This window comes from Chaetodon trifascialis, chromosome 20 (assembly GCF_039877785.1).
Source record: "Chaetodon trifascialis isolate fChaTrf1 chromosome 20, fChaTrf1.hap1, whole genome shotgun sequence".
NCBI lineage: Eukaryota > Metazoa > Chordata > Actinopteri > Chaetodontiformes > Chaetodontidae > Chaetodon > Chaetodon trifascialis.
In genome coordinates, this window is record NC_092075.1 from 18,258,031 (window position 1) to 18,277,218 (window position 19,188).

Consider the following 19,188-nt stretch of genomic DNA (forward strand, 5'->3'; position numbering starts at 1 on the left):
TTCGTTGAAGAGACTGAACGTCGCGGCAGACGAAATGTGACCTCCACGAGAAGCGACGAGAAGAACGTTCCTCAAATAAATACACGAGACGAACAGAAGTGTCACATCTCCGACATTTTTTTTTTTTTGGTATTGTTTCCCACAATTTCAGGGTTGACTGGCGCTCTTTAAAATTACGTCATCTCATTGCGCCATCTTCTTCTGCACTGCTCGAATGGCACCGACAAGAGGATGGGCGCCACCTACTGTTTGCAATCAATGTGCTCAAATTCTAGCATTTTCTTTTGCCGATTTTAATTGATATTAAAATTTCGACGGAAACTTGACTGTGGATGTTTTTCCTCCTTCCTTTTGTTGTTAATAGATACAGAGTTTATCTCTACTGAAATGTGCGTTTTTAAGGGGAATTGCCTATTTAAACGTCCAAAACAATTAATAGGAGTAACACAGTAGCACCTAGGCTACATGTAAAGTTTTCTACCTTATTTGCATGGTCTGCTCTTATTTATTCCAAAAAGATACAAAGTGCATATGCTGACGTTTCATCATCAAAAAAAGTTTATCTTTCTGTAAAAGTTACTGGCTGTATGTTGAATACCAACCACAATTCTAAAAAAGTTGAAAGGTTTCCTCTCATAGAAATGTGAAGGGATGGAGAATGCTCACATTCTCTCAGGTGTGCACAGAAGCACATCCGCTTGTCTCCAGGAGACAGCTGTGGGTGAAAGCGTTGTCCCCTGAGGTGCAATTAAAGTGAAGAGAAATGACTCTCTTTTCATATGATCACCTGGCAAAATGTCTGTACATCCATCCACTGATTGATTCTATCATCAACCTTCGCCATGCTGCCAAACCAGGCATGTGGTAAAGCAAGTCAGACATTTTTCCCAAACTCATGTTTCTCCATTCCATAAGACAGAGCTGATAAAAGAGCCTAAATGTGACAAGTAGAACTATAAACATAAATTACCAGCAGAACATGGGTGAAAACATGCTTAAATCATTGTATAGTCGCTCTGAATATGTTGTTCCATGCACTTAAATTAAGTGGCCATCAAAAAATGTTGATTTCAACCTAAAACACCTATGCTCTTGTCATTTCTAATTAATAAAAATGCAATTTTCCAATCATGAAAATCCTTCCAAAATTTTAAACAATGTCACATTTGCTATGTTTTGGCAGGATTTGGACTCAATAGCGGACACGCAGGTAGTAAGGGTAAAATAGGAATTTTTTGAAGTAGTAATAAGAGGAGACTCAGAACAGCAGGTGAAACACGAGGCACTGAGGTGGAGAGCAGCTCAGAGATATGCTGGAGCACACAGAGCTCAGATGGTGTGAGTACAGCGTAGAGGGCATGTGGTGGTGGAGGCACAGGTGAAACTACGTGGTGACGGTAGAGGGCATGAGGCTCGAGGCAGGTGGAGGGAAGAGGCTGGGCAGCATGGTGGCTGTGATGCTTGAGGTGGAGATCGGTGCAGAAGAACTCACTGAGCAAAAGGGAAAAAAAGATGAGCACTCCTGATTGACAGGAGAGAACAAAAACTACAGCTTCACTTACACTCATAGGTAGCACAGACAAATGGCCAACAATACTGCTAACCATTAGAAACAATCTGGCAACGAGTCCTCTGCAGTCCACAGTCTTGATGCTGTCCTTGATTGTGATGAGTCCCAGCTGTGTTGAAAGCACCTGGAGAACCACGCCCAGCCTCTGCCAAGAGAGAACACACAGGAACCAAAGCCCCACCCCTCTCCACAGTACACATATAGAGTAGTCAAGTTTTCCAAACCACCACAACATTCAGACCATCTGAACTGTCTTTGAGGAGAGACAAAGATTACGGTTTCCCCACATGTTGTCACATGACCAAAATTCCATAATTAGGTTACATAACAACAGCTGATCTGGTTCCATGTGCTGATAAAGACTGTGAGATTACACTTGAAAGCTCAAAAATAACAAGTAATTGGACCTTGAGTCGATTATTTTCATCATATGTACTGTATCATAATCTGCGTCCTATAATCTGATAATTTAAAAAAAAATGCACTGGATTGTATTGTTCTGTGTTTTCAGTCCAGCCACAATCAGCAACATCTGTCTAAAGCAGATCCTCACTTCACATTTTCACAGTTATGTGCTGCAGCTCACTTGTTATACCCTGAAGGTGAATATAATTTGCTGCCAAACCAAGGAAAAACATCATCATTTGGTAAGAAAAAAACAAAAAAACAACTCAATTTGAGAATTCATTTATTTGCTCAGTAACCTTGTTGAATCACTCACTCATTGAGAATCGCATACCATTTATTCATATCGATGCAAACCCTGCTAAATTTAACACTCAGTGCCTGTTACCTTGGATATGAGACACAGAACAAACCACTGAGTCTGTTGCTGAGAAACAGCCGAGGAGTTTTCACTGTCAGACAGCCAGAGTGTCTGGAACAGTCTACCGCCTCAGCGTGAGGCACAGTCAGAAATCTAATTAATGTTTTATGGACGCTAGACTGTCAAACTGTGCCTCGTCATGCCACGCAAACTAATGTGTGTCCGCCCATTATTTTATAGTGATCTGTGATTATGTTGGCTGTAAAAACCACATGTACTGTAGTATGTGCTGCAACAAAGGCACAATGTGATGCTGATGTTTCGTCACTGGAGGGGTGAGGTAATCAAAAAGTACATACCTTTCTGGAGGACAAACTAGGAAGGTTCTAGCATTATACTGGAAGTACAGCTGATGGCAATGTCATTAATTTTGCAGGTATTTGATCTTAAACCAAAGACTAACATTTTTGATGAAAAGTCACCTAAGTTACTGAAAGTCATCCTGGAGTGACGTGTGGACCAAATTTCATCCAATAGCTGTAGAGAACTTTCACTAAGCACCCAAAAAGTCAATCTCATGTGCTGCTACAGGAAAAATCAGTCTTGACGAAAGCATGCATCTTGAGAGGCTCTTTCGCTGTCAATTAAAAGTTGGCAGTGTGCTTTCCACTGAGTAGAAACGTGGTGTTTTTCACGGAGGGTAACTGGCATCAGCAGAAAAGAGAGAAAAGATGTAAAGATGTAGAGTCTAGGAAACTATTTTTAACCACATTTTTAAAGCGTCTGAATCCATCAAATGTATTTTCACATCTTTAACTCGTAAAGAGGGAGTGACTTCAGAAACGGCCTGTTTCTGATTCTTATATGGCTACATTCAGATTGGTCCATGGAAACAGCTGACATCACCTTTTACCAAAAGGGCTCCACCTTCAAATCAGTCAGAAACATGAAATGAAATGAAATTAATGAAAGAAACAACCAGTGTGGTCCTCACTTTTGCAGATAATGACATATTTCGGAAGGATTCCGTCGCTCAGAGTAAGAAGTGATTAAGAAAGTAGGTTTCCAGGCCCATTTAGTACCAACATGTGCTGCATGTAAGTTCTTCTCTATCTCTGGACCAAAAATAGTTTAAGATTTATTCCCAAAGCAGAAGTGTGTAAGGAGCTTGCAGCATTTCTAAAGCTCAAACTCCTGAGCAGCATTCCCACACACAACATTAGCATTGTGGCTTATGTGTGGTCACTGAGGCGAGTGTGAGCTGGATGGCGATCGGGTTTTCCAAATCCCGTCCATGTAGCTCATTATTCCACCGCCCCATCGAAATACATGATGCTGCGAGAACTTTCACTGGGTCTGTCTCTCTGAAGCAACACACAGAGTGCCGATGTTACTATTTTGGTATCACATTGTGATTACATGTTGACTGACCATCTCCATGACTACCAGCATCTCTGCAGATGTATTGATGAGATACGAATGTGCTGGACCGTTTTCTCTCTTTCTACTCAGTTGGAAATCCCGCATCCACGGCTGTGAGACACTTTTGCTTTCTGTGGGAATTGTATAATTTGTGTTTTAGCCAAATCACTCTGAGACATACAGCATCAGATCCAAGATCAGCTTTCATCTCCTTACTTTCATCTTCCTCTGCAGTCACATCCTGACCCTCAGACCAACTCTGGCATCGTCTACCAGTATAAGTATGACCATCAAATGGCTCAAAGCTGTATTTGGCTTTCATCTTTCTTCAGGGTGTGTCTGGAATTGTGTTGTGTGCCATCATTATTGTCTTCAGGACAAAACATAGTCACAAGTCCATCGTGAATTCTTGGAATTTCATTTGCAGCACAAACTTGTGATGACCCTCTGACTGATCCAAGAACAATATTGAGGAGGAAACAGCAGGGTTCGTGGGTCGGAAGACAGCACTCTCAATTCCATCCTCAAGGCTCTGATTGGACTTTTGGAGATGTGAGAAATAATTAAGAGGTCTGGATCCAGGCAGTGAAAGCCTACCTCTCATCACTTATTGTATAGTACAGTCTCACTGCTGGCATTCACCTTGTTTCCAGCAGCAGCAGCAGCAGCAGCAGCAGCAGCAGCAGCAGGAAGCTGTTGTTGGCTAATATTCTACAATAAACCCTCTGTGCACTTCCTATCCAGCGTCAAACAGCAGACAAGTTAGTGATTAGCTGGTGAAGAAAGTGGAGCATTTAGTAGCTAGAGAGTTGGTAGAAACCAAAGCAGAGCTAAAAGGAATATTAGACTTCAATAATCAGGAGGACAGAAGAAGCAGGTCCAGGAGACATCACTATAACCACATAACTATCATTGGTAATTTTACTGCAGTATGCACTATATCTAATGTGGACTGTAAACACTTCAGAGGAGAAAAAATGTGCAGAAATGCTGCCTCCCACATTATGCAGTGTCCACAGGTTTGATTCCTGCCAAGGAACTTCGTTGCAGGTCACCTCTCTCTCTCTGCCACCTTGTTTCCTGCCTCTCTCTGAACTGTCCCTTGCAATAAAGGTAATGCAAAATTTAGAAAAAAATGGAGTAAAGAGTCAAATTTTTCCCTCTGAAATGTTCTGGAGTGAGCCAAAACGGAAACACTCAGGTGAGGTATTTAAATACAATTCTGCACGGGTAGATAATCACATTATAGCTATTTTCCACCGCCGCCTTGGTGTAAAAGCAGAACTCTCTAGTTACCTCTCTGAGAACACGCAGTGCATTTCGAGCAGAACTTCCTGCTCCTGTAAATGGAAGCCCTCGGTGCATGTTGCGGTACAGAAATCCTTAACCTGCCTGTGAGCGAACGAAAACTGAGATTTCAATCTGTCAGACCTCAGGACGGGCTGGCAGGACACAGCGAGTTGGAATTGCAACAACATAATTCAATTTGTGCCTGTTAATACATTCACTGCTCTCAGATCTGTGCCTTGTATTTATCTAGCTGGAATAACACTTAAGCTTGCACCGTGTGGCCCGCCGCTCGGTGTTGTAATAAAGAGAAGCGCCGCTGTGCTGAAGGGGCTGGTGTTATGTACATCTTCTCTCAGCACACGGTTGGGTCTTTTGACGCCCCCTTCAAAGCCTGAGCCGAGGCCTCATGTTTTGGTTGGCGCCCATCAGTGTAGTCAGCTGGTCAGCACATCTTGGCCTCTTGCTTCAAGAAATCCCTTTTTTCTTCTTCTTGTTTTGGCCGAGTGTAGAACTGTCTATGGCACATGACCACCTTCAGCTGGCGGCTGCTCCCCGACACCCGAGGGCAAACATGCAAAATGTTCCCTGCCTCTGCATCTCTGTTTTTCAGGAATGTAAGGAAAATGATTGGGTTGTTTTATCAAAATGTATGGAGCAAAGTGTCAGAGTACAGTCAGCAGTTTACTTATTTCATTTTCCTTTAGGTCGGTCATGAAAATGTGGTTTAAAAATACAAAAATATGTTTTTTAATGGACGCGTGGCATGCAGTTGTAATCCAATAACCACACAGATCAACTGAGAAAGCAGCTCTGCCTCTGACTGCTCTCAACACTTCACTTCTTTTTGTTATTTTCCCACTTATCTCCTCATTTTTGTACAGTCATGATGTGGAGATACACAGTCTCTTTGCCTCGATTCGCATCGCCTGGAGCAAAGTTTGTCTCTTTCCACTGACTTATATTCATTCTGCACACACCATCCTAGTGGAGGTGTGCTAAGCGTGGAGCATCAACACTAGAGACCAGGATTTCAAGTTTCATCTCCTGCAGCAACATTGCTTTCCTGAGCTCTGAGCTCCAAACATGTTGCCTTTACCCATTTGGATATTTCAGCCATGTTAGGCCTTTATTCTGTGTGTGCTTTTGTGTCATATGTGTCATTTAAATATTGAAGTTGGAAGTTCTATTTAAGTGGATAATTCTCTAAACTTTAACCATAATTTATCTGTCGTGATCCATAATCTTTTACCTGCTCTCAGCCAACTCTTGTCTTAGTTCCCAACATGATGTGGTCTTTTTCATCATCCTGTTACTGGCAGACTTACCATGTGGATTTGAAGTGTTCATCTTCATTCCTAAAACACCTCTGCTGTACAGCACCTATAAGACGAGCTCCACCCACCCCATCAGTGATGCATACTCTGTGACGACCTGGCAACTACGAGAGAAAGATAACATTTAAACAAAGCCGTTTGTCTCCAGAAAACCACACAAGGCCTTTCAGACGGTAATAAAAACAGGGTGTAGATGATTCTCAAATACCAGACTTTTTAGAAACCACAGACATGATTTTCAATAAGAAACGGTCCCTGGCACTTCCCATCTGAACTGCCCAGCTGCACATTACCAAGACTAAAATAACCTTAACAGTTTAATGACATCAAATTATACGTCTAGCCATCAAAGTTTTAGAATGTGCTGCGAAACATGTCAGTAAAATCTGAATCCATTCTCTGTCAAACTACTCTGTTCAGCTGTGTTAAGTGTAATTTTACTGCTCATAAGCTTGTTATCCGCAGCCTCTCCTCCAAAGCTCTTAGCTGGAGGATTTAACAGCTTTTTTCAAATTTTGCTGGAACAGCCGATGCCATGAAATTATCTGAATCACAATTAAAAACTTTGTGAATTTGTCAGCGCGTTTGATCTGACTCAAATGCCACCTGCAGAAATAATTTATTTTACTTAAATTAACCCATTTCATATGGATCTTATGCAAGCCCAGGTGTGCAAAGCTCCTGCAACACCCATCTGGCAACCCTAATTAGGCAGGATTGTAATTACGCCCGGCAAGAGATGAAATCAGCTTCAACCTCAGGGCCTCGGGAGCAGATCAACTGTCTGTTCTCCTCAAAGAAACATTTCCTAACTTTATCTTTGTCACATCAGCAAGGAGCTGCTGCCACGAACACACAAACACTTCAGGAATCGCTTGTTTTTGTGCGCTAATCCAAGCTTAAATCCCTTATTGAACATGTTTGCAACAACGACATGAGAGCACAGCTTTGAACACAGAGTGTTTGACGCCACAAATAGCTCCATGGGTGGGTAATCCATCCTTGTTGTTTTAAAGGGCAGTAAGTTTGGATTAATGCTTTACTTGCTGTCGTCTGTTCAAAGAATTCCCACTGTCTCATTGTCAAGAGTCTAATATCAGCCACCACATTGGATATGATTTTAATTAACTTTCCGGCAAAACAACACTTGAACACTGCGAGAGTTCTACCCAATTGCCTTTTAAGTCTTTTAGCTGATTTCCTGAACGCAACAGGAGAAGCCATGACGAGAAATGATTCAACGTGGCCAGTCCAGCGTGAAATGATATAAAAGCAGATGATCTGATCTCTGAGCGACAACAACGATCAAGAGCTCTGGAAAGAAACTTGTCCACGAAGCCAGCGCTTTTGCACCACCTGAAAGATCTTCACCATGAGACAGTCACTCATCTTCGCTGCAGCACTCTTGTTCCAGTGCTATGCACTATCAGAGGCGTTACCCATGGGCAAGACTGAAGACAGCTCCTTGGAGCAAGATACTTTCACCTTGCCGCTGAGTGACGAGCTGGCAGAAAACAGCCTCGGCGATGCAGATCTGGCCACCATGGGTAAAACCAGAGGGCCGAGGGTAATTGTCGTCGCCGATCCAAGCCTGTGGAAGGACCTGCGGGAGCTGCACAATGGGCTGTCCCTCTACAAACGGAGAGCTGACGACCACAGCCAGGTCATCGAGCACAGAGATGCCAGCCACGACCTGAGCATCCCCATCCTGAGGAGAGACACGATGAGGTGCATGGTGGGACGGGTGTACCGGCCATGCTGGGAAGTCTAGGACAGTTTGCTTTGCTCGTCACGGCTCCACAGCAGAAGACCACTGCCGCATCCTTTCCTGCCTCACACTGAGATGTAACATAATCCAAAAATCTGTGTATGTATATTTAGATTATTGCAGATCTGAGAAATAAAATCACTGAATTCTGCCTCATGGCTTGTGCATGTTTGGTATCTCTGTCTAACTGTGAAACTCTTACTACTAATACTGAGATGCTGAGGAAGTCTAATTTTCTGTTCTTAAGTGATGGCATAAAAGAACTGAGAGGATGAAAGGAATAGTTACAGCTCGTAACATCACAAACTGCACTTACTACAGCTCCATATCTCATGCACAAGCATGAAAGTGGTATTTATCCATTTCTTTAAGACTCAAAATTAGACATTAGACAGAAGAAAGAAGAGGACTTGGTGTGACACATTTCCAAAAAGGCATAAAGTCATGCATTCTGGCAGTAGCACTTCAAATAGCTGTAGTTTGTACATTAACAGGTTGGTTCCGGCTGTAGTTTGGCTTCCTCTGGAGTTACTGTAGGTCTGGTTCAATATACACATCAGATTTTCACACTGGGGTTTGCTACATCAGATCGTGATTACTGGTAAATGACCACTGTCTTCCGTGTGTTGGTGGCCTTTTGCCTGCAGAATAAAGGCACGCTCTTGGGAGAGTATCTCCATTCATACAAGAGCTTATCTACCATGAGAGCCGAGGTGTGCATTGCAATAATGCCAGAGCATTAGGCAACACTAAGTGATTTCTTAAGCTTTGCAGATGTGTCCTGCACATCTGCCTTCAACTAGAAGAGGCACAATTTAATAGGAAATGACCTTTCAGTCAATCAGGATAGGAATCACGCTTCCTGATGTTCAGATGATGTGGGCCATTATAGTCGCTGTGGTTTCCGCCTCGACAAGTGCCGCTAATCAAACACAGATCACTTGGTGCGCACTTCTTTTCAGCAATCAGAGTTAAAGAAACTGTCGTTTATTTTTAGCTCTACCAAAGAAGTGTCAATGAAATTTGATGACAAATTCTTGCGCATCCTCTCTTTTTTGTGCAGTTTCCACCATTGTTTATGACAAATGAGGTCCAGTTGTGAGACTAATTATGCTAATACAATGTACAGCAATCCACTGTTTTTAATGAGGTCTTTGTGCCACCAGAGAGGACAGATTAACCCTTTAGGTGCAGTAAGACGATGTCGGTGCAGAATGATGATCTGTTTGCGTGGGGTTCATACAGTATGCGTTCACACTGCAAACTAATTCAAAGTGGTCATGTTGTGAATACTTGCAGCACCTTCTCTGCTGGGAATCACCATTTTAAAGAGAAAAAAGTTTCTGGTGCTTGATTGCTGTCAAAGTGACTGAACTAAGAACAGCAGAACATTCCTCACAAAATACAGAGTGAGAGCAGTGAGTCAGCAGAAAGGAGGATGTGTTTCTGGGAATGTCTGCACCTTTTCGGTATTTGGAAGTCAGCTTCTGGTTGGAAAAACAATTAGGCTGAAGACTTCGGCAGATCTCCAGCATGTGAAAAATGGAATGCCAACTCTCCCAAAAAGATTCATGGTACATTTAAACTTTATCAGACTGTTTAATGCTCTGTTTAACAACATGAGACCTGTAAATCCTTTAAATTCGATGAACATTAGATGGCCTGTTTTTAGAATGGTTTACCCCAACAGAGAGGACAGAATTTTTATTCCCATGGATGATGCGATTGGTTGGATCATGACATTAACCCTGACATATTAACCATATACTGGGTGATCCCTGACTATTACTCTAGCGCCACCCTCAGGTTGACATTTTTGGTTTTGAGTAAAATGTCTCGACAATTGGATGGATTGTCATGAAATTTGGTATCCATGGTCCCCAGAGGACGAGTTTTCCTTTTGTGCCACGAACAGGTCAAAATTTCAATTTAGCAGCCTCAGCTGTACTTTGTGTGTTAACATATATTAGCATGCTAATGTGCTATACTAAGATGGTGAGCATGGTCTTATACCTGTTGAATATCAACATGCTATCCTGTCATTGCCACCAATGTTGCTTCAGTGTTCTTAACAATGGCCTCCACAGCCTCTTAGCAAGCACGAATGAGGCTGCAGACCCTTGTTTTATTGTCGGCAATGGTTTGGCATGTGGACATAATGTCATAATGTTGGGAAGATTTACTCATCTAGTGTAAGCGGAATTATGTTACATAAACTATTTACCACGAGATAGAAACAACTACTGCAGTGTTTTTTTTTCCCCTGTTTGACCATCATGCTCTACAAACAGTTTGTAGCCTTGCTTTTAAAAATGATGACAAATTACAAGGAGAGCCTTTTGGCATTTATATACCTCATAATCGTAGCTCAGATAAACATTTTATGAGAAGGTGCTTTGTTTTACCGATAACTGTGCAACATCTGGAAACCATTAAACAAGAGGCTGTTTTTTTAATCACTTGTTGGTTATTTGTGGTTTTTGAATTAACTCACCATCAATGCTGTCAGTCTGACTAATGCTGAACACTTTCCTGAGATGTTTCCGAACACTTTCTTTATCTTATAGTACACAATAACACTGTTGCCATAAAACCACATTTTGATAATTGAAAAATGAATCAAACACAGTCCCGTATAGACATTCTTTGTACGCCACTCTGTAGAAAGTGAGGTATAATAATACCTGCAGAAAAATGCAGGCATTGCTGTGAACTGGATTTATCATTTCAGAGTTTTTCTTGTTTGTCCCAGGGTTCAGGGTCCAGGCTCCTTCTCAGCTGACATAGAAGCGCTGTGTCGCTGTCTGTGTTGCACACTCCTGTGGGAGAATAAATAGATTTATTTAGTACAGCTGTAGAGAAATGTGTTGTTGACGTTTGATTTCCCATTATTGCTTGTGAATATAGAGTTGCAGGAAGCTTGAGGATACAGCCAAATTTGTACGACAGCTATCAGTAAAGGTGACTTTACTGGGTCGATTTGGATGTAACTAAACATTTTAAGGACAAAATATATAAATTTACACATATTTTACAGCATCTGTCCCATCTTACTTAGTGTTTGCAAGTGAACAGCATCAACTGCAATAATCAGCATGACCAGGAAATTTTGACAAGATAAATAGTAAAGATCCTCTTTGCTGCGTCCCTCTGTGACGGCTGAGAGCTGAACTTCTGTTCAATAGTTGCTTTTGTTCACCAAAAATATGTTGTTAGCAACTTAGTATGTGACCTGCTGTTCAAAATGCTTCTTCCTGGTTTCTGGTCTTAATTTTTAGCTTATGGCTCTGAGTCCGATAACAGCAAATACAGTTAAATTGATACAAATGCGAATGTAAACTTCACATTAAACCTCTAATTATCAAACCAACAACAAAAGCCTTTATCAAGGCCATTAATTATTGGTGATTTCCCATTAAGTTTTTTCCCATTAAGTAAGTATTATACCTCATAATGAACGCTTGGCCAAACACACTGCTACAGTTAATCGAGGGATTAAAAGGCACTTTGTATCCTCTGCAGGGAGGCATTGTAAGGCTTGCTTGCCTTGCATGTCGTTTCTTCCGGAAGAATAGCACTATTAATAGCTGAGGAACAGCAGGAGAAAGGTTAGCAATCCATTGAAACTGTCTTGGACTTCATTATCAAAGGGTGGAAATCACAGCTTGGCTGTCTGCTTCATGTTACATGCTACTCAGTCCCATTTCCCACGGAGCGATTCCATTTAAGAAGATAATGATAAGCCTCTGGACAGTTGAACTTAGCAAATGTGGCTTTAATGAGTGTGATACTTCTTGAGTGGGGTTTTTTAAAAGAATTAGAATTACAGCATTTTTGGAAGACAATCAACGGGCATTAAATTAGAGTCAGTGGCTACAGAGACATGCTGTCAATGCAGGGTCCGTTTTCAAGCACGGTGCAGCTGTGAGGTGCAGGATAAACAATATGCTGTGCAGGCACACTTAACATGTCATTCACGCATAATTGGAAATGTGGTTACGCATACTGTATATATTGTAGCACAAAGGACAAATTAGTGTGTAATCAACAGTCCTGTGATATGGCAACAAAGATCGCTTTACTAAAGTGTTGACTTGATGGAACCCAGAACATTTTCCATGGCTTACCTTAACAAGACACTGAATGGAGAATGGATGTTGTGCACTGTTTCTCTGACTGGTTTACAATGACTAGTCTGGACACCTAAACACGAGCAAGAGTGTCTGTAGGCACACGAATAGACAGCGTCGTTTTATTCTGAAAACAAACTATATTCTAGAGCCATGACAACGTAAGTCATGTGTCATGGTGATACTGTATTTTTTAACATCCCCATAGTCATATCTTATGCACACAAATGATTAGAGTCATATCTTGTGCACATACGATAATTTGTTATACACTGTAATACATTTTGCCACATGAGAGGCCCATATATATAAAACAATAGAAAAAAATGAGAAAAGAAAAATACGTCTAAGAAGAAAGTGGGTGCTGGTGGGTCAAAAATCAATTATGCCATTTATTGCTTTGATCATTTATACTATATATATACATACTTCCAGTTGATGAAAGAGGGAATGATAAATAAGACAAACTTAGCATGATGCATGTTGGTGCACCAACAATGGAAGTAACCCAGAAGAATGAATTTCTGTGTATATCTGCAGCTCCCTTTGAATCTCGATCAGTTCCTGATGTGGCTCTTTGCAGCACAAAGCAGAATTAGTGGTATTTTGCCATAACAGAGGAGAGCAGGGATGGTTTTAACATGCTAATGTTTTGGACAGAGGGACAATTCAAGCTGTGGCAGCGGAGGCCTGCAGTCATCTGAAAGGGCTGAGACAGCTGACGCAGTGAAAGGAGGTGAACACATGAAGGCTAATTATAGCAGGAAAGGAGTCATCTGTGTATGGTTTCTGCGCATTTTTGTTTGTTCAACAGTGCTCGTTTTGCACGGTTTACAACAAATGGCTTTCACCCTCAATGGGGTACCTTGGAAAAAAAGAGAACATCTGGAAGCCATTTTTGGCTCAGATTATTCAGTCTAGGCTGTCAAGATAAAAATCAGTGCATTGTTTTACCAAAATGCAACAACTGTGTTTTGTATTTATTTATGCCCTCAAGATATTTTGACTAGCTTACTTATGAACTGAATAAAAATCATACCGGAACATGGATTTGCCAATCGCATTAATATTTTCAGCACTTTAGATGGTAATCTTGATCATATATATGGAAATGTGTGATTTTTGTTAAGGAGAAAATATCTGCTGGTTCAGCGTAAGACTACACACAGAGTGAACATTTACAGTTGCATATTTTTGCTGCCTCGTGTCACTCCTTTAAGCTAAACATCAGCAGAAGGAGCTGAACCTGTATAACCTCAGGCCTCATCGGGTCCACTCTCCACAGTGAGCCTCACCAAGACCCCCATCCCTCTTGCCCAGACTCGTCTTTTCAAAGATGCCCCTCTAGCACTTTGTGGCCCCATAACAGAGGAATGAGAGGCTCGTACACACCACACACACACACACACACACACACACACACACACACACACACACACACACACACACACACACACACACACACTCACACCACTGCCCTGCCTGAAAAGTAATTTCTCATTGTTACCATACCTCTTTGCCACTTGTTGATACAAACGCCATGGCATTGAACACAGTGAGCCTGGAACACCAGGATGAGCTGGGATGTGTTCAATCTTACTTTGGACTATACTTTATGATTTTAAACAGCAAGGCAAAGTGACAGGAGTTTGTTACCTTGTTGAGAAGTTGAAAGGTTTGCAGCCTGCAGCTCTTCCCCAACAGCTCCTTGCAGCTGTTCCTTCTTGTTCCAGAAAATGCTGGAAATGACCGTTGTCTTGTTTTGCAGACCCATTTTTGATGAACCATAGCAGTCAGCGCTAATCTCACTAACATAAACATACTGCATTTCCCGTAAGTGCTTTCTAATAAAACTCAGCTTGAGTTTTGTGTTTTGTTTAACTCAGTTAAATGCTTTTAATGTGAAGCTACGGGAAATGTTTGATTTTGATTAGTAACTTAAAGCTGGAGTTAGTAACACTGGAGAAAGCAACAACAGCAAGATAGATTTTCAAAGTATACACATACAACACGTACTGATGAGAAGACCAGTTCTTTTATTAAATACATAGACAAACAGCTTGTCTACCTTTCAGTCCTTCGGTCTGAATCGGCTACTTGACTTGACAGTTACTGCTCACTGCTGTGTGTGTGTGCTTTGTGCTACAGGGTTAGCTGCATTCTGCAGTTAATAGTGACTTAACAGGCATTTATCTACATGGAAATGTTAGAGATTATAACTTTAAAAATGTTGTCTTGGCCCAAATGTAGTTAACCTTTCACCCCACAGCAGGTCACAGTGGAAAACTGCGTTGATAGTAGTGTTTTTCTCTGCCACACTTTATTGATCCCTGCGGAGGAAATACACTTCCTCCCACCATGAGAGTGAGACACAGAGGACAGAGGTCATTCAGACCGCAGAAACTCCAGAGTGAGAGGGAGTCAGCTATTCGCCTGAGGACGGTAATGCAGCTAAAACACCTGGGGCCAGCAGGAAGTGATCTGTGGACCATATGTTGCAGGTTTCCAATCTGATCTTAGTGTGCGTTCACAGGACAAAGTTACCTCCTAAATAAATGTACAGTTATGTGAAGCAAATTTCAGTGTCCATAAAAATAATAAGGTTATTTATCAAAATCAAAATTACAAAGTGCCATACAGAGAGAAGGCATGAGGCAAAAAATAAGAGAGGCACAAACTCTTTGTTTGTTTTTTAAATCATAGCATCCTTATGACTGTCAGGTCTTTATTTATGTCATATTTATAATAATAAATACAGTATTAATAATAATAATATAGAAATGTATCATTATGATTTTAACTTTTGTCTTTACAAAGGACTTCTATCTATTTATACAATATAGCTCTTGAGGTTTTACCATTTTGAACAGGAATGAGGAATTTCAAACTGAAATCACCTTTTCATACCCAAATTTGAGCCGGCGCACTGGGCTTCTCTGAGAAGTCAGAAATTAATCAAGCATAACATTCAACCACTAAAACTAATTTTTCTGTTCAGGAATGCAAGAAAGTAAATAACTAGAATTTGACATATTAATCAAGAAATGATAATACGCTTTAATATTTTTTCAGTTTTTTGTAAATCAGTAAATGTGAAAATTCATGGATAACAATAATAATTATATTTTTGCATTTAAAATATAATTTTGGTTAAAGAGCTTCTACATATGGGTGTATTAACCATGCCAGAAACATAAAAAATGATTTTGGTGAATACCAATGCTGTTAATTTAGGGCAGCTGTGGCATGAACCTTACTTTGGGTGGTGATCTAATAAATTTGTTAAGCACTGTATTTATTAGGAAAAGTTCTACATAAACATTTTATCATGTAAGACATAGGCTGCATTGATATTTCACAATGACTTTCTCGACAGAAATCACTTTTTAGAGAAGGTGAACATCCGCTCTCCCATCTGTCTGTCTTTGTATTTAATCGCTTGATTTATTGCATTAAGTGCAGTGACAATGACGGGCTCTATGTGAATGAAACCTGATATTGAAATCTAATTTGGCCCATCTCAATCCTTTGTTCCCTAAAGTTACATGGCATCTGGCGCCAAAGGGCTCTCAGTGTTAATTAAATTCCTCCCAGTCAGTTTAAATAATCAATGTAGCAGCACAACATGTTGAGCCTAACTTGCTGTTCATCACCAAGCGTCAGATAAAATGTCCTGATGGTTTTAACGACAACATCGATGAGAAGGATGGCAATGCCAGTGTGTCCGTCACTCATTTAGACTATCCACCACTTTGTTCTAGGCTGAAATATCTCCACAGCTAGTGGCTTGATTGCCAGAGAAGTTTCTACATATGTTCATGTGACCCTGAGGATGAATCCTAATGACTGAAGTGAGCCCCTGACTTTTCATCCAGCACCATCATCATTATGAGCAAATACCTGCAAAATCAATAACATTCCCATCAGCCTCAGTAAATTCTGTGTTAACATGTTAGTCCATCCATCCATCCATTTTCTATACCCGACCATCCCTTTTTGGGGTTGCGGGGGGGCTGGAGCCTATCCCAGCTGTCAAAGGGCGAGAGGCGGGGTACACCCTGAACCAGTCGCCAGCTGATCGCAGGGCAACATTTACAGACGCACAACCATTCACACCCACACCTAAGGACAATTTTACAGTCACCAATTAACCTAATGAGCATGTTTTTGGTCTGTGGGAGGAAGCCAGAGTGCCCGGAGAGAACCCACACACGCACGGGACGAACATGCAAACTTCACACAGAAAGGCCCTGCCCGACCGGGGATCGAACCGGCGACCTTCTTGCTGTGAGGCACGCGCACTACCTGCTGCCCCACCATGCCGAACTGTCAAACTAAGATAGTGAACGTGGTAAATACTATATCAGCAAAACATCAGCGTTGTCATTGTGATCATGTCATATGTTCAAAGCTCAAAGCAGTGCTGTGATTAAGTTCAGCCTCAGAGAGCTGCTAGCTTTGCTGATTCAAGAAGAGCACCAATTGCCTCGTTGAAAGTTCTTTTCCAGTTCATAATATGAACTGGAATCAGCCCAGACTTTGGATTAGTCTCATTGTACATAGTTAAGGCGTTTGAAATTACCTTGTCCCCATACTCAGCAGGTCTGTGACCAGCAGGGGCCTCACCCTCTGATGAATCCCTCATAGTCAGAGGCCCCCGGACACTCTGGGCCTGTTGGCTCACTCTTCCATCCTTCCTTCCATCCTTGCTTGAATATCCCACAGATATCAGAGCAGAGGCACATCACATGTCAGCTTGTGCCAGTGATTTTACAATCTTTCCAGGCTTAATGAAGCCCTGTGCTCAGAGGCTTAGAGGCCAATGGAGAGATGGGGACACGTTGAGAGGGAGCCAAAGAAAGACGACTATTGGCAATGGGGCACTTTCTTTTCTCTGGACTTTGTTGCTAACTGTTGATTTTCCTCCGTGCGCTGTGTGTTGTACGAGCTGAACATCCCAGAAATGAGACAGAAGCGGAGCAGCGGGAGAGTAGAAATACCTCACTGAAAGCACACACACTTAAATTTCAATTACAGGCAGAGTATCGCCTGTATTTTGACGTTATATCCAAAGTTAAATTGCCACTCTGTTTTCTTCTTCACGATGTGACACGGAGGCACACAGCGGGAGTACATTTGAAGACAAGCAGTATTTTTTGAGGCTCATCAATACAAGTCATCAGAACAGGACGGTAAGCTGTCATCTTCCTGCAGAGACCAGCTAATGGCTCTGGGTGTGCTGCTTGTGTACGACAGGAGAACACTTACTTGAGTCGGCTCAATCAGGCTCTCCTCCACTTCACCCTCTCTCACATCACACAGTGGCGCTGACGTTCAGAAGCCAAATAAGTAATGGTTGCGTTTTTGCTGTGGATCACTTCAATCTGAATTTCCATTAGACTCTTGGCAGTCTGGCAGTATCAGACTGATGAAAACTACCAGTTGTGAGGAAGATTGTGTGTAATCTCTGCAATCTTTGTCAGCGCTCTGTCCATCTAAACATTTATGCTTTTCAGTCTTTTCAAGAAGTGGACATTTGTTGGCTTTTAAATAAAAAAAAAAAAACCCTCATTGATTTATGAGGTGGCGTGGGGCACACACCCACATGTCCATCTTGATTTGAGCCTTTAAAGGAACAGTTCAACATTCTGGGAAACGTACTTTGTTTTCTTTCCAAGAGATGGGAAGATCAGGATGTGGTTCCTGCTTAGAACTCCCCCTGAAACCACAAACAGTTTTTACCGTTTCTGCTGGCTCATGTGTAGCCTACAGACAAAATACAATATGTTGATTAGTTTACTTTAGAGGCCTTGGCTGGCGCATTTTTGAACTGAGGACAGAGCTGGACCTGCCTCCAGTCAGTATGCGTAACTAGCTAACCAGGCCCTGACTGCAGCTTTGTATTCGACACAGGTTGTATGGGTCTTTAAGGAGGTTCTTGTCATTTCAGAGGTTCTAGTGGTTCTTTAGGTGGCTCGGTGGAACCTTTTGGTAGTCGAGTGGTCCATCTAGGGTTTTAGGCATTTCTAGGATTTGTAGAGTTGGTGTGTATTGGGTGGCACGGTGGAGCAAGTGGTAACACTGTCCCCTCACAGCTAGAAGGTCCCGGTTCGAATCCCGCTGCGGGCGCTGGTGGTGTGTCCTCCACCATGCCTTCAGTGCCTGCTCAGGGAAAAATGGGCCTCTCTGTGTGGAGTTTGCATGTTCTGCCCGTGCTCACCCGGGGTATCCTCCTTAAATAACCCCCACTAAAAACATGCAAGAAGATCACCACCTGACCAATGGTGACGACAGAGAGTTGGGTCCCTGGGTGCCGCTGTCGGCTGGCAGCCCACCGCTCCTAGCCTACCGTGGAGGAAGGACGGATGAAGGATGGGTCAAATGCGGAGAAATAATTTCACGAAGCATGGCGTGTGCATGTTTGTGTGTGCATGTAATATTGTGATCAATACAGTACGTTTCTTCTTCTTCTTCTTCTTCTTCTTCTTCTTCTTCTTCTTCTTCTTCTTCTTCTTCTTCTTTTTCTTCTTTACATAGTCCAGTGGTCCATCTAGGGTTTTAGGCATTTCTAGGATTTGTAGAGTCCTTTTGGTGGTTGAACACCTTTGGGGGCAACACTCTCAAATGGGAGAATATCTTTTGAAAGAATCTCTCCAGTAGCATTTGGAGACATGTAGAATCTGGCAAGAAGTGCTGAAGCTGTTGTTATTGCTGGAGACTTATTGCAGAAAAACACCTTACAGAGGTTTTTCCTAATTGGCCATCCATTTGCACTTTTATAGCTTCAGTGTATCCAGTAACCTTGAATTCAGGCCTCTCTTCTGCTCAAATATGTCTCAATTTGTCAGTTTTCAGCTACTGTACTTCCATTGTCCCTTAGCAGTCATCGGGCATTATGAAACATGGTT

General features: G+C 41.9%; 1 protein-coding gene across 1 annotated transcript; it reads left to right on the plus strand.

Annotated features, from left to right (window-relative positions):
* Positions 1–7,701: 7,701 nt before the first annotated feature.
* Positions 7,702–8,306, plus strand: pmchl (pro-melanin-concentrating hormone, like). Its single transcript, XM_070989192.1, has one exon. It carries the CDS (start codon positions 7,755–7,757, stop codon positions 8,151–8,153), a length of 399 nt encoding a protein of 132 aa, XP_070845293.1. The 5' UTR covers positions 7,702–7,754; the 3' UTR covers positions 8,154–8,306.
* The last annotated feature ends 10,882 nt before the right edge of the window (positions 8,307–19,188 follow it).

Excerpts from the sequence above, each read along its gene's own strand:
- pmchl (XM_070989192.1), top strand. The coding sequence starts at position 7,755 with ATGAGACAGTCACTCATCTTCGCTGCAGCACTCTTGTTCCAGTGCTAT.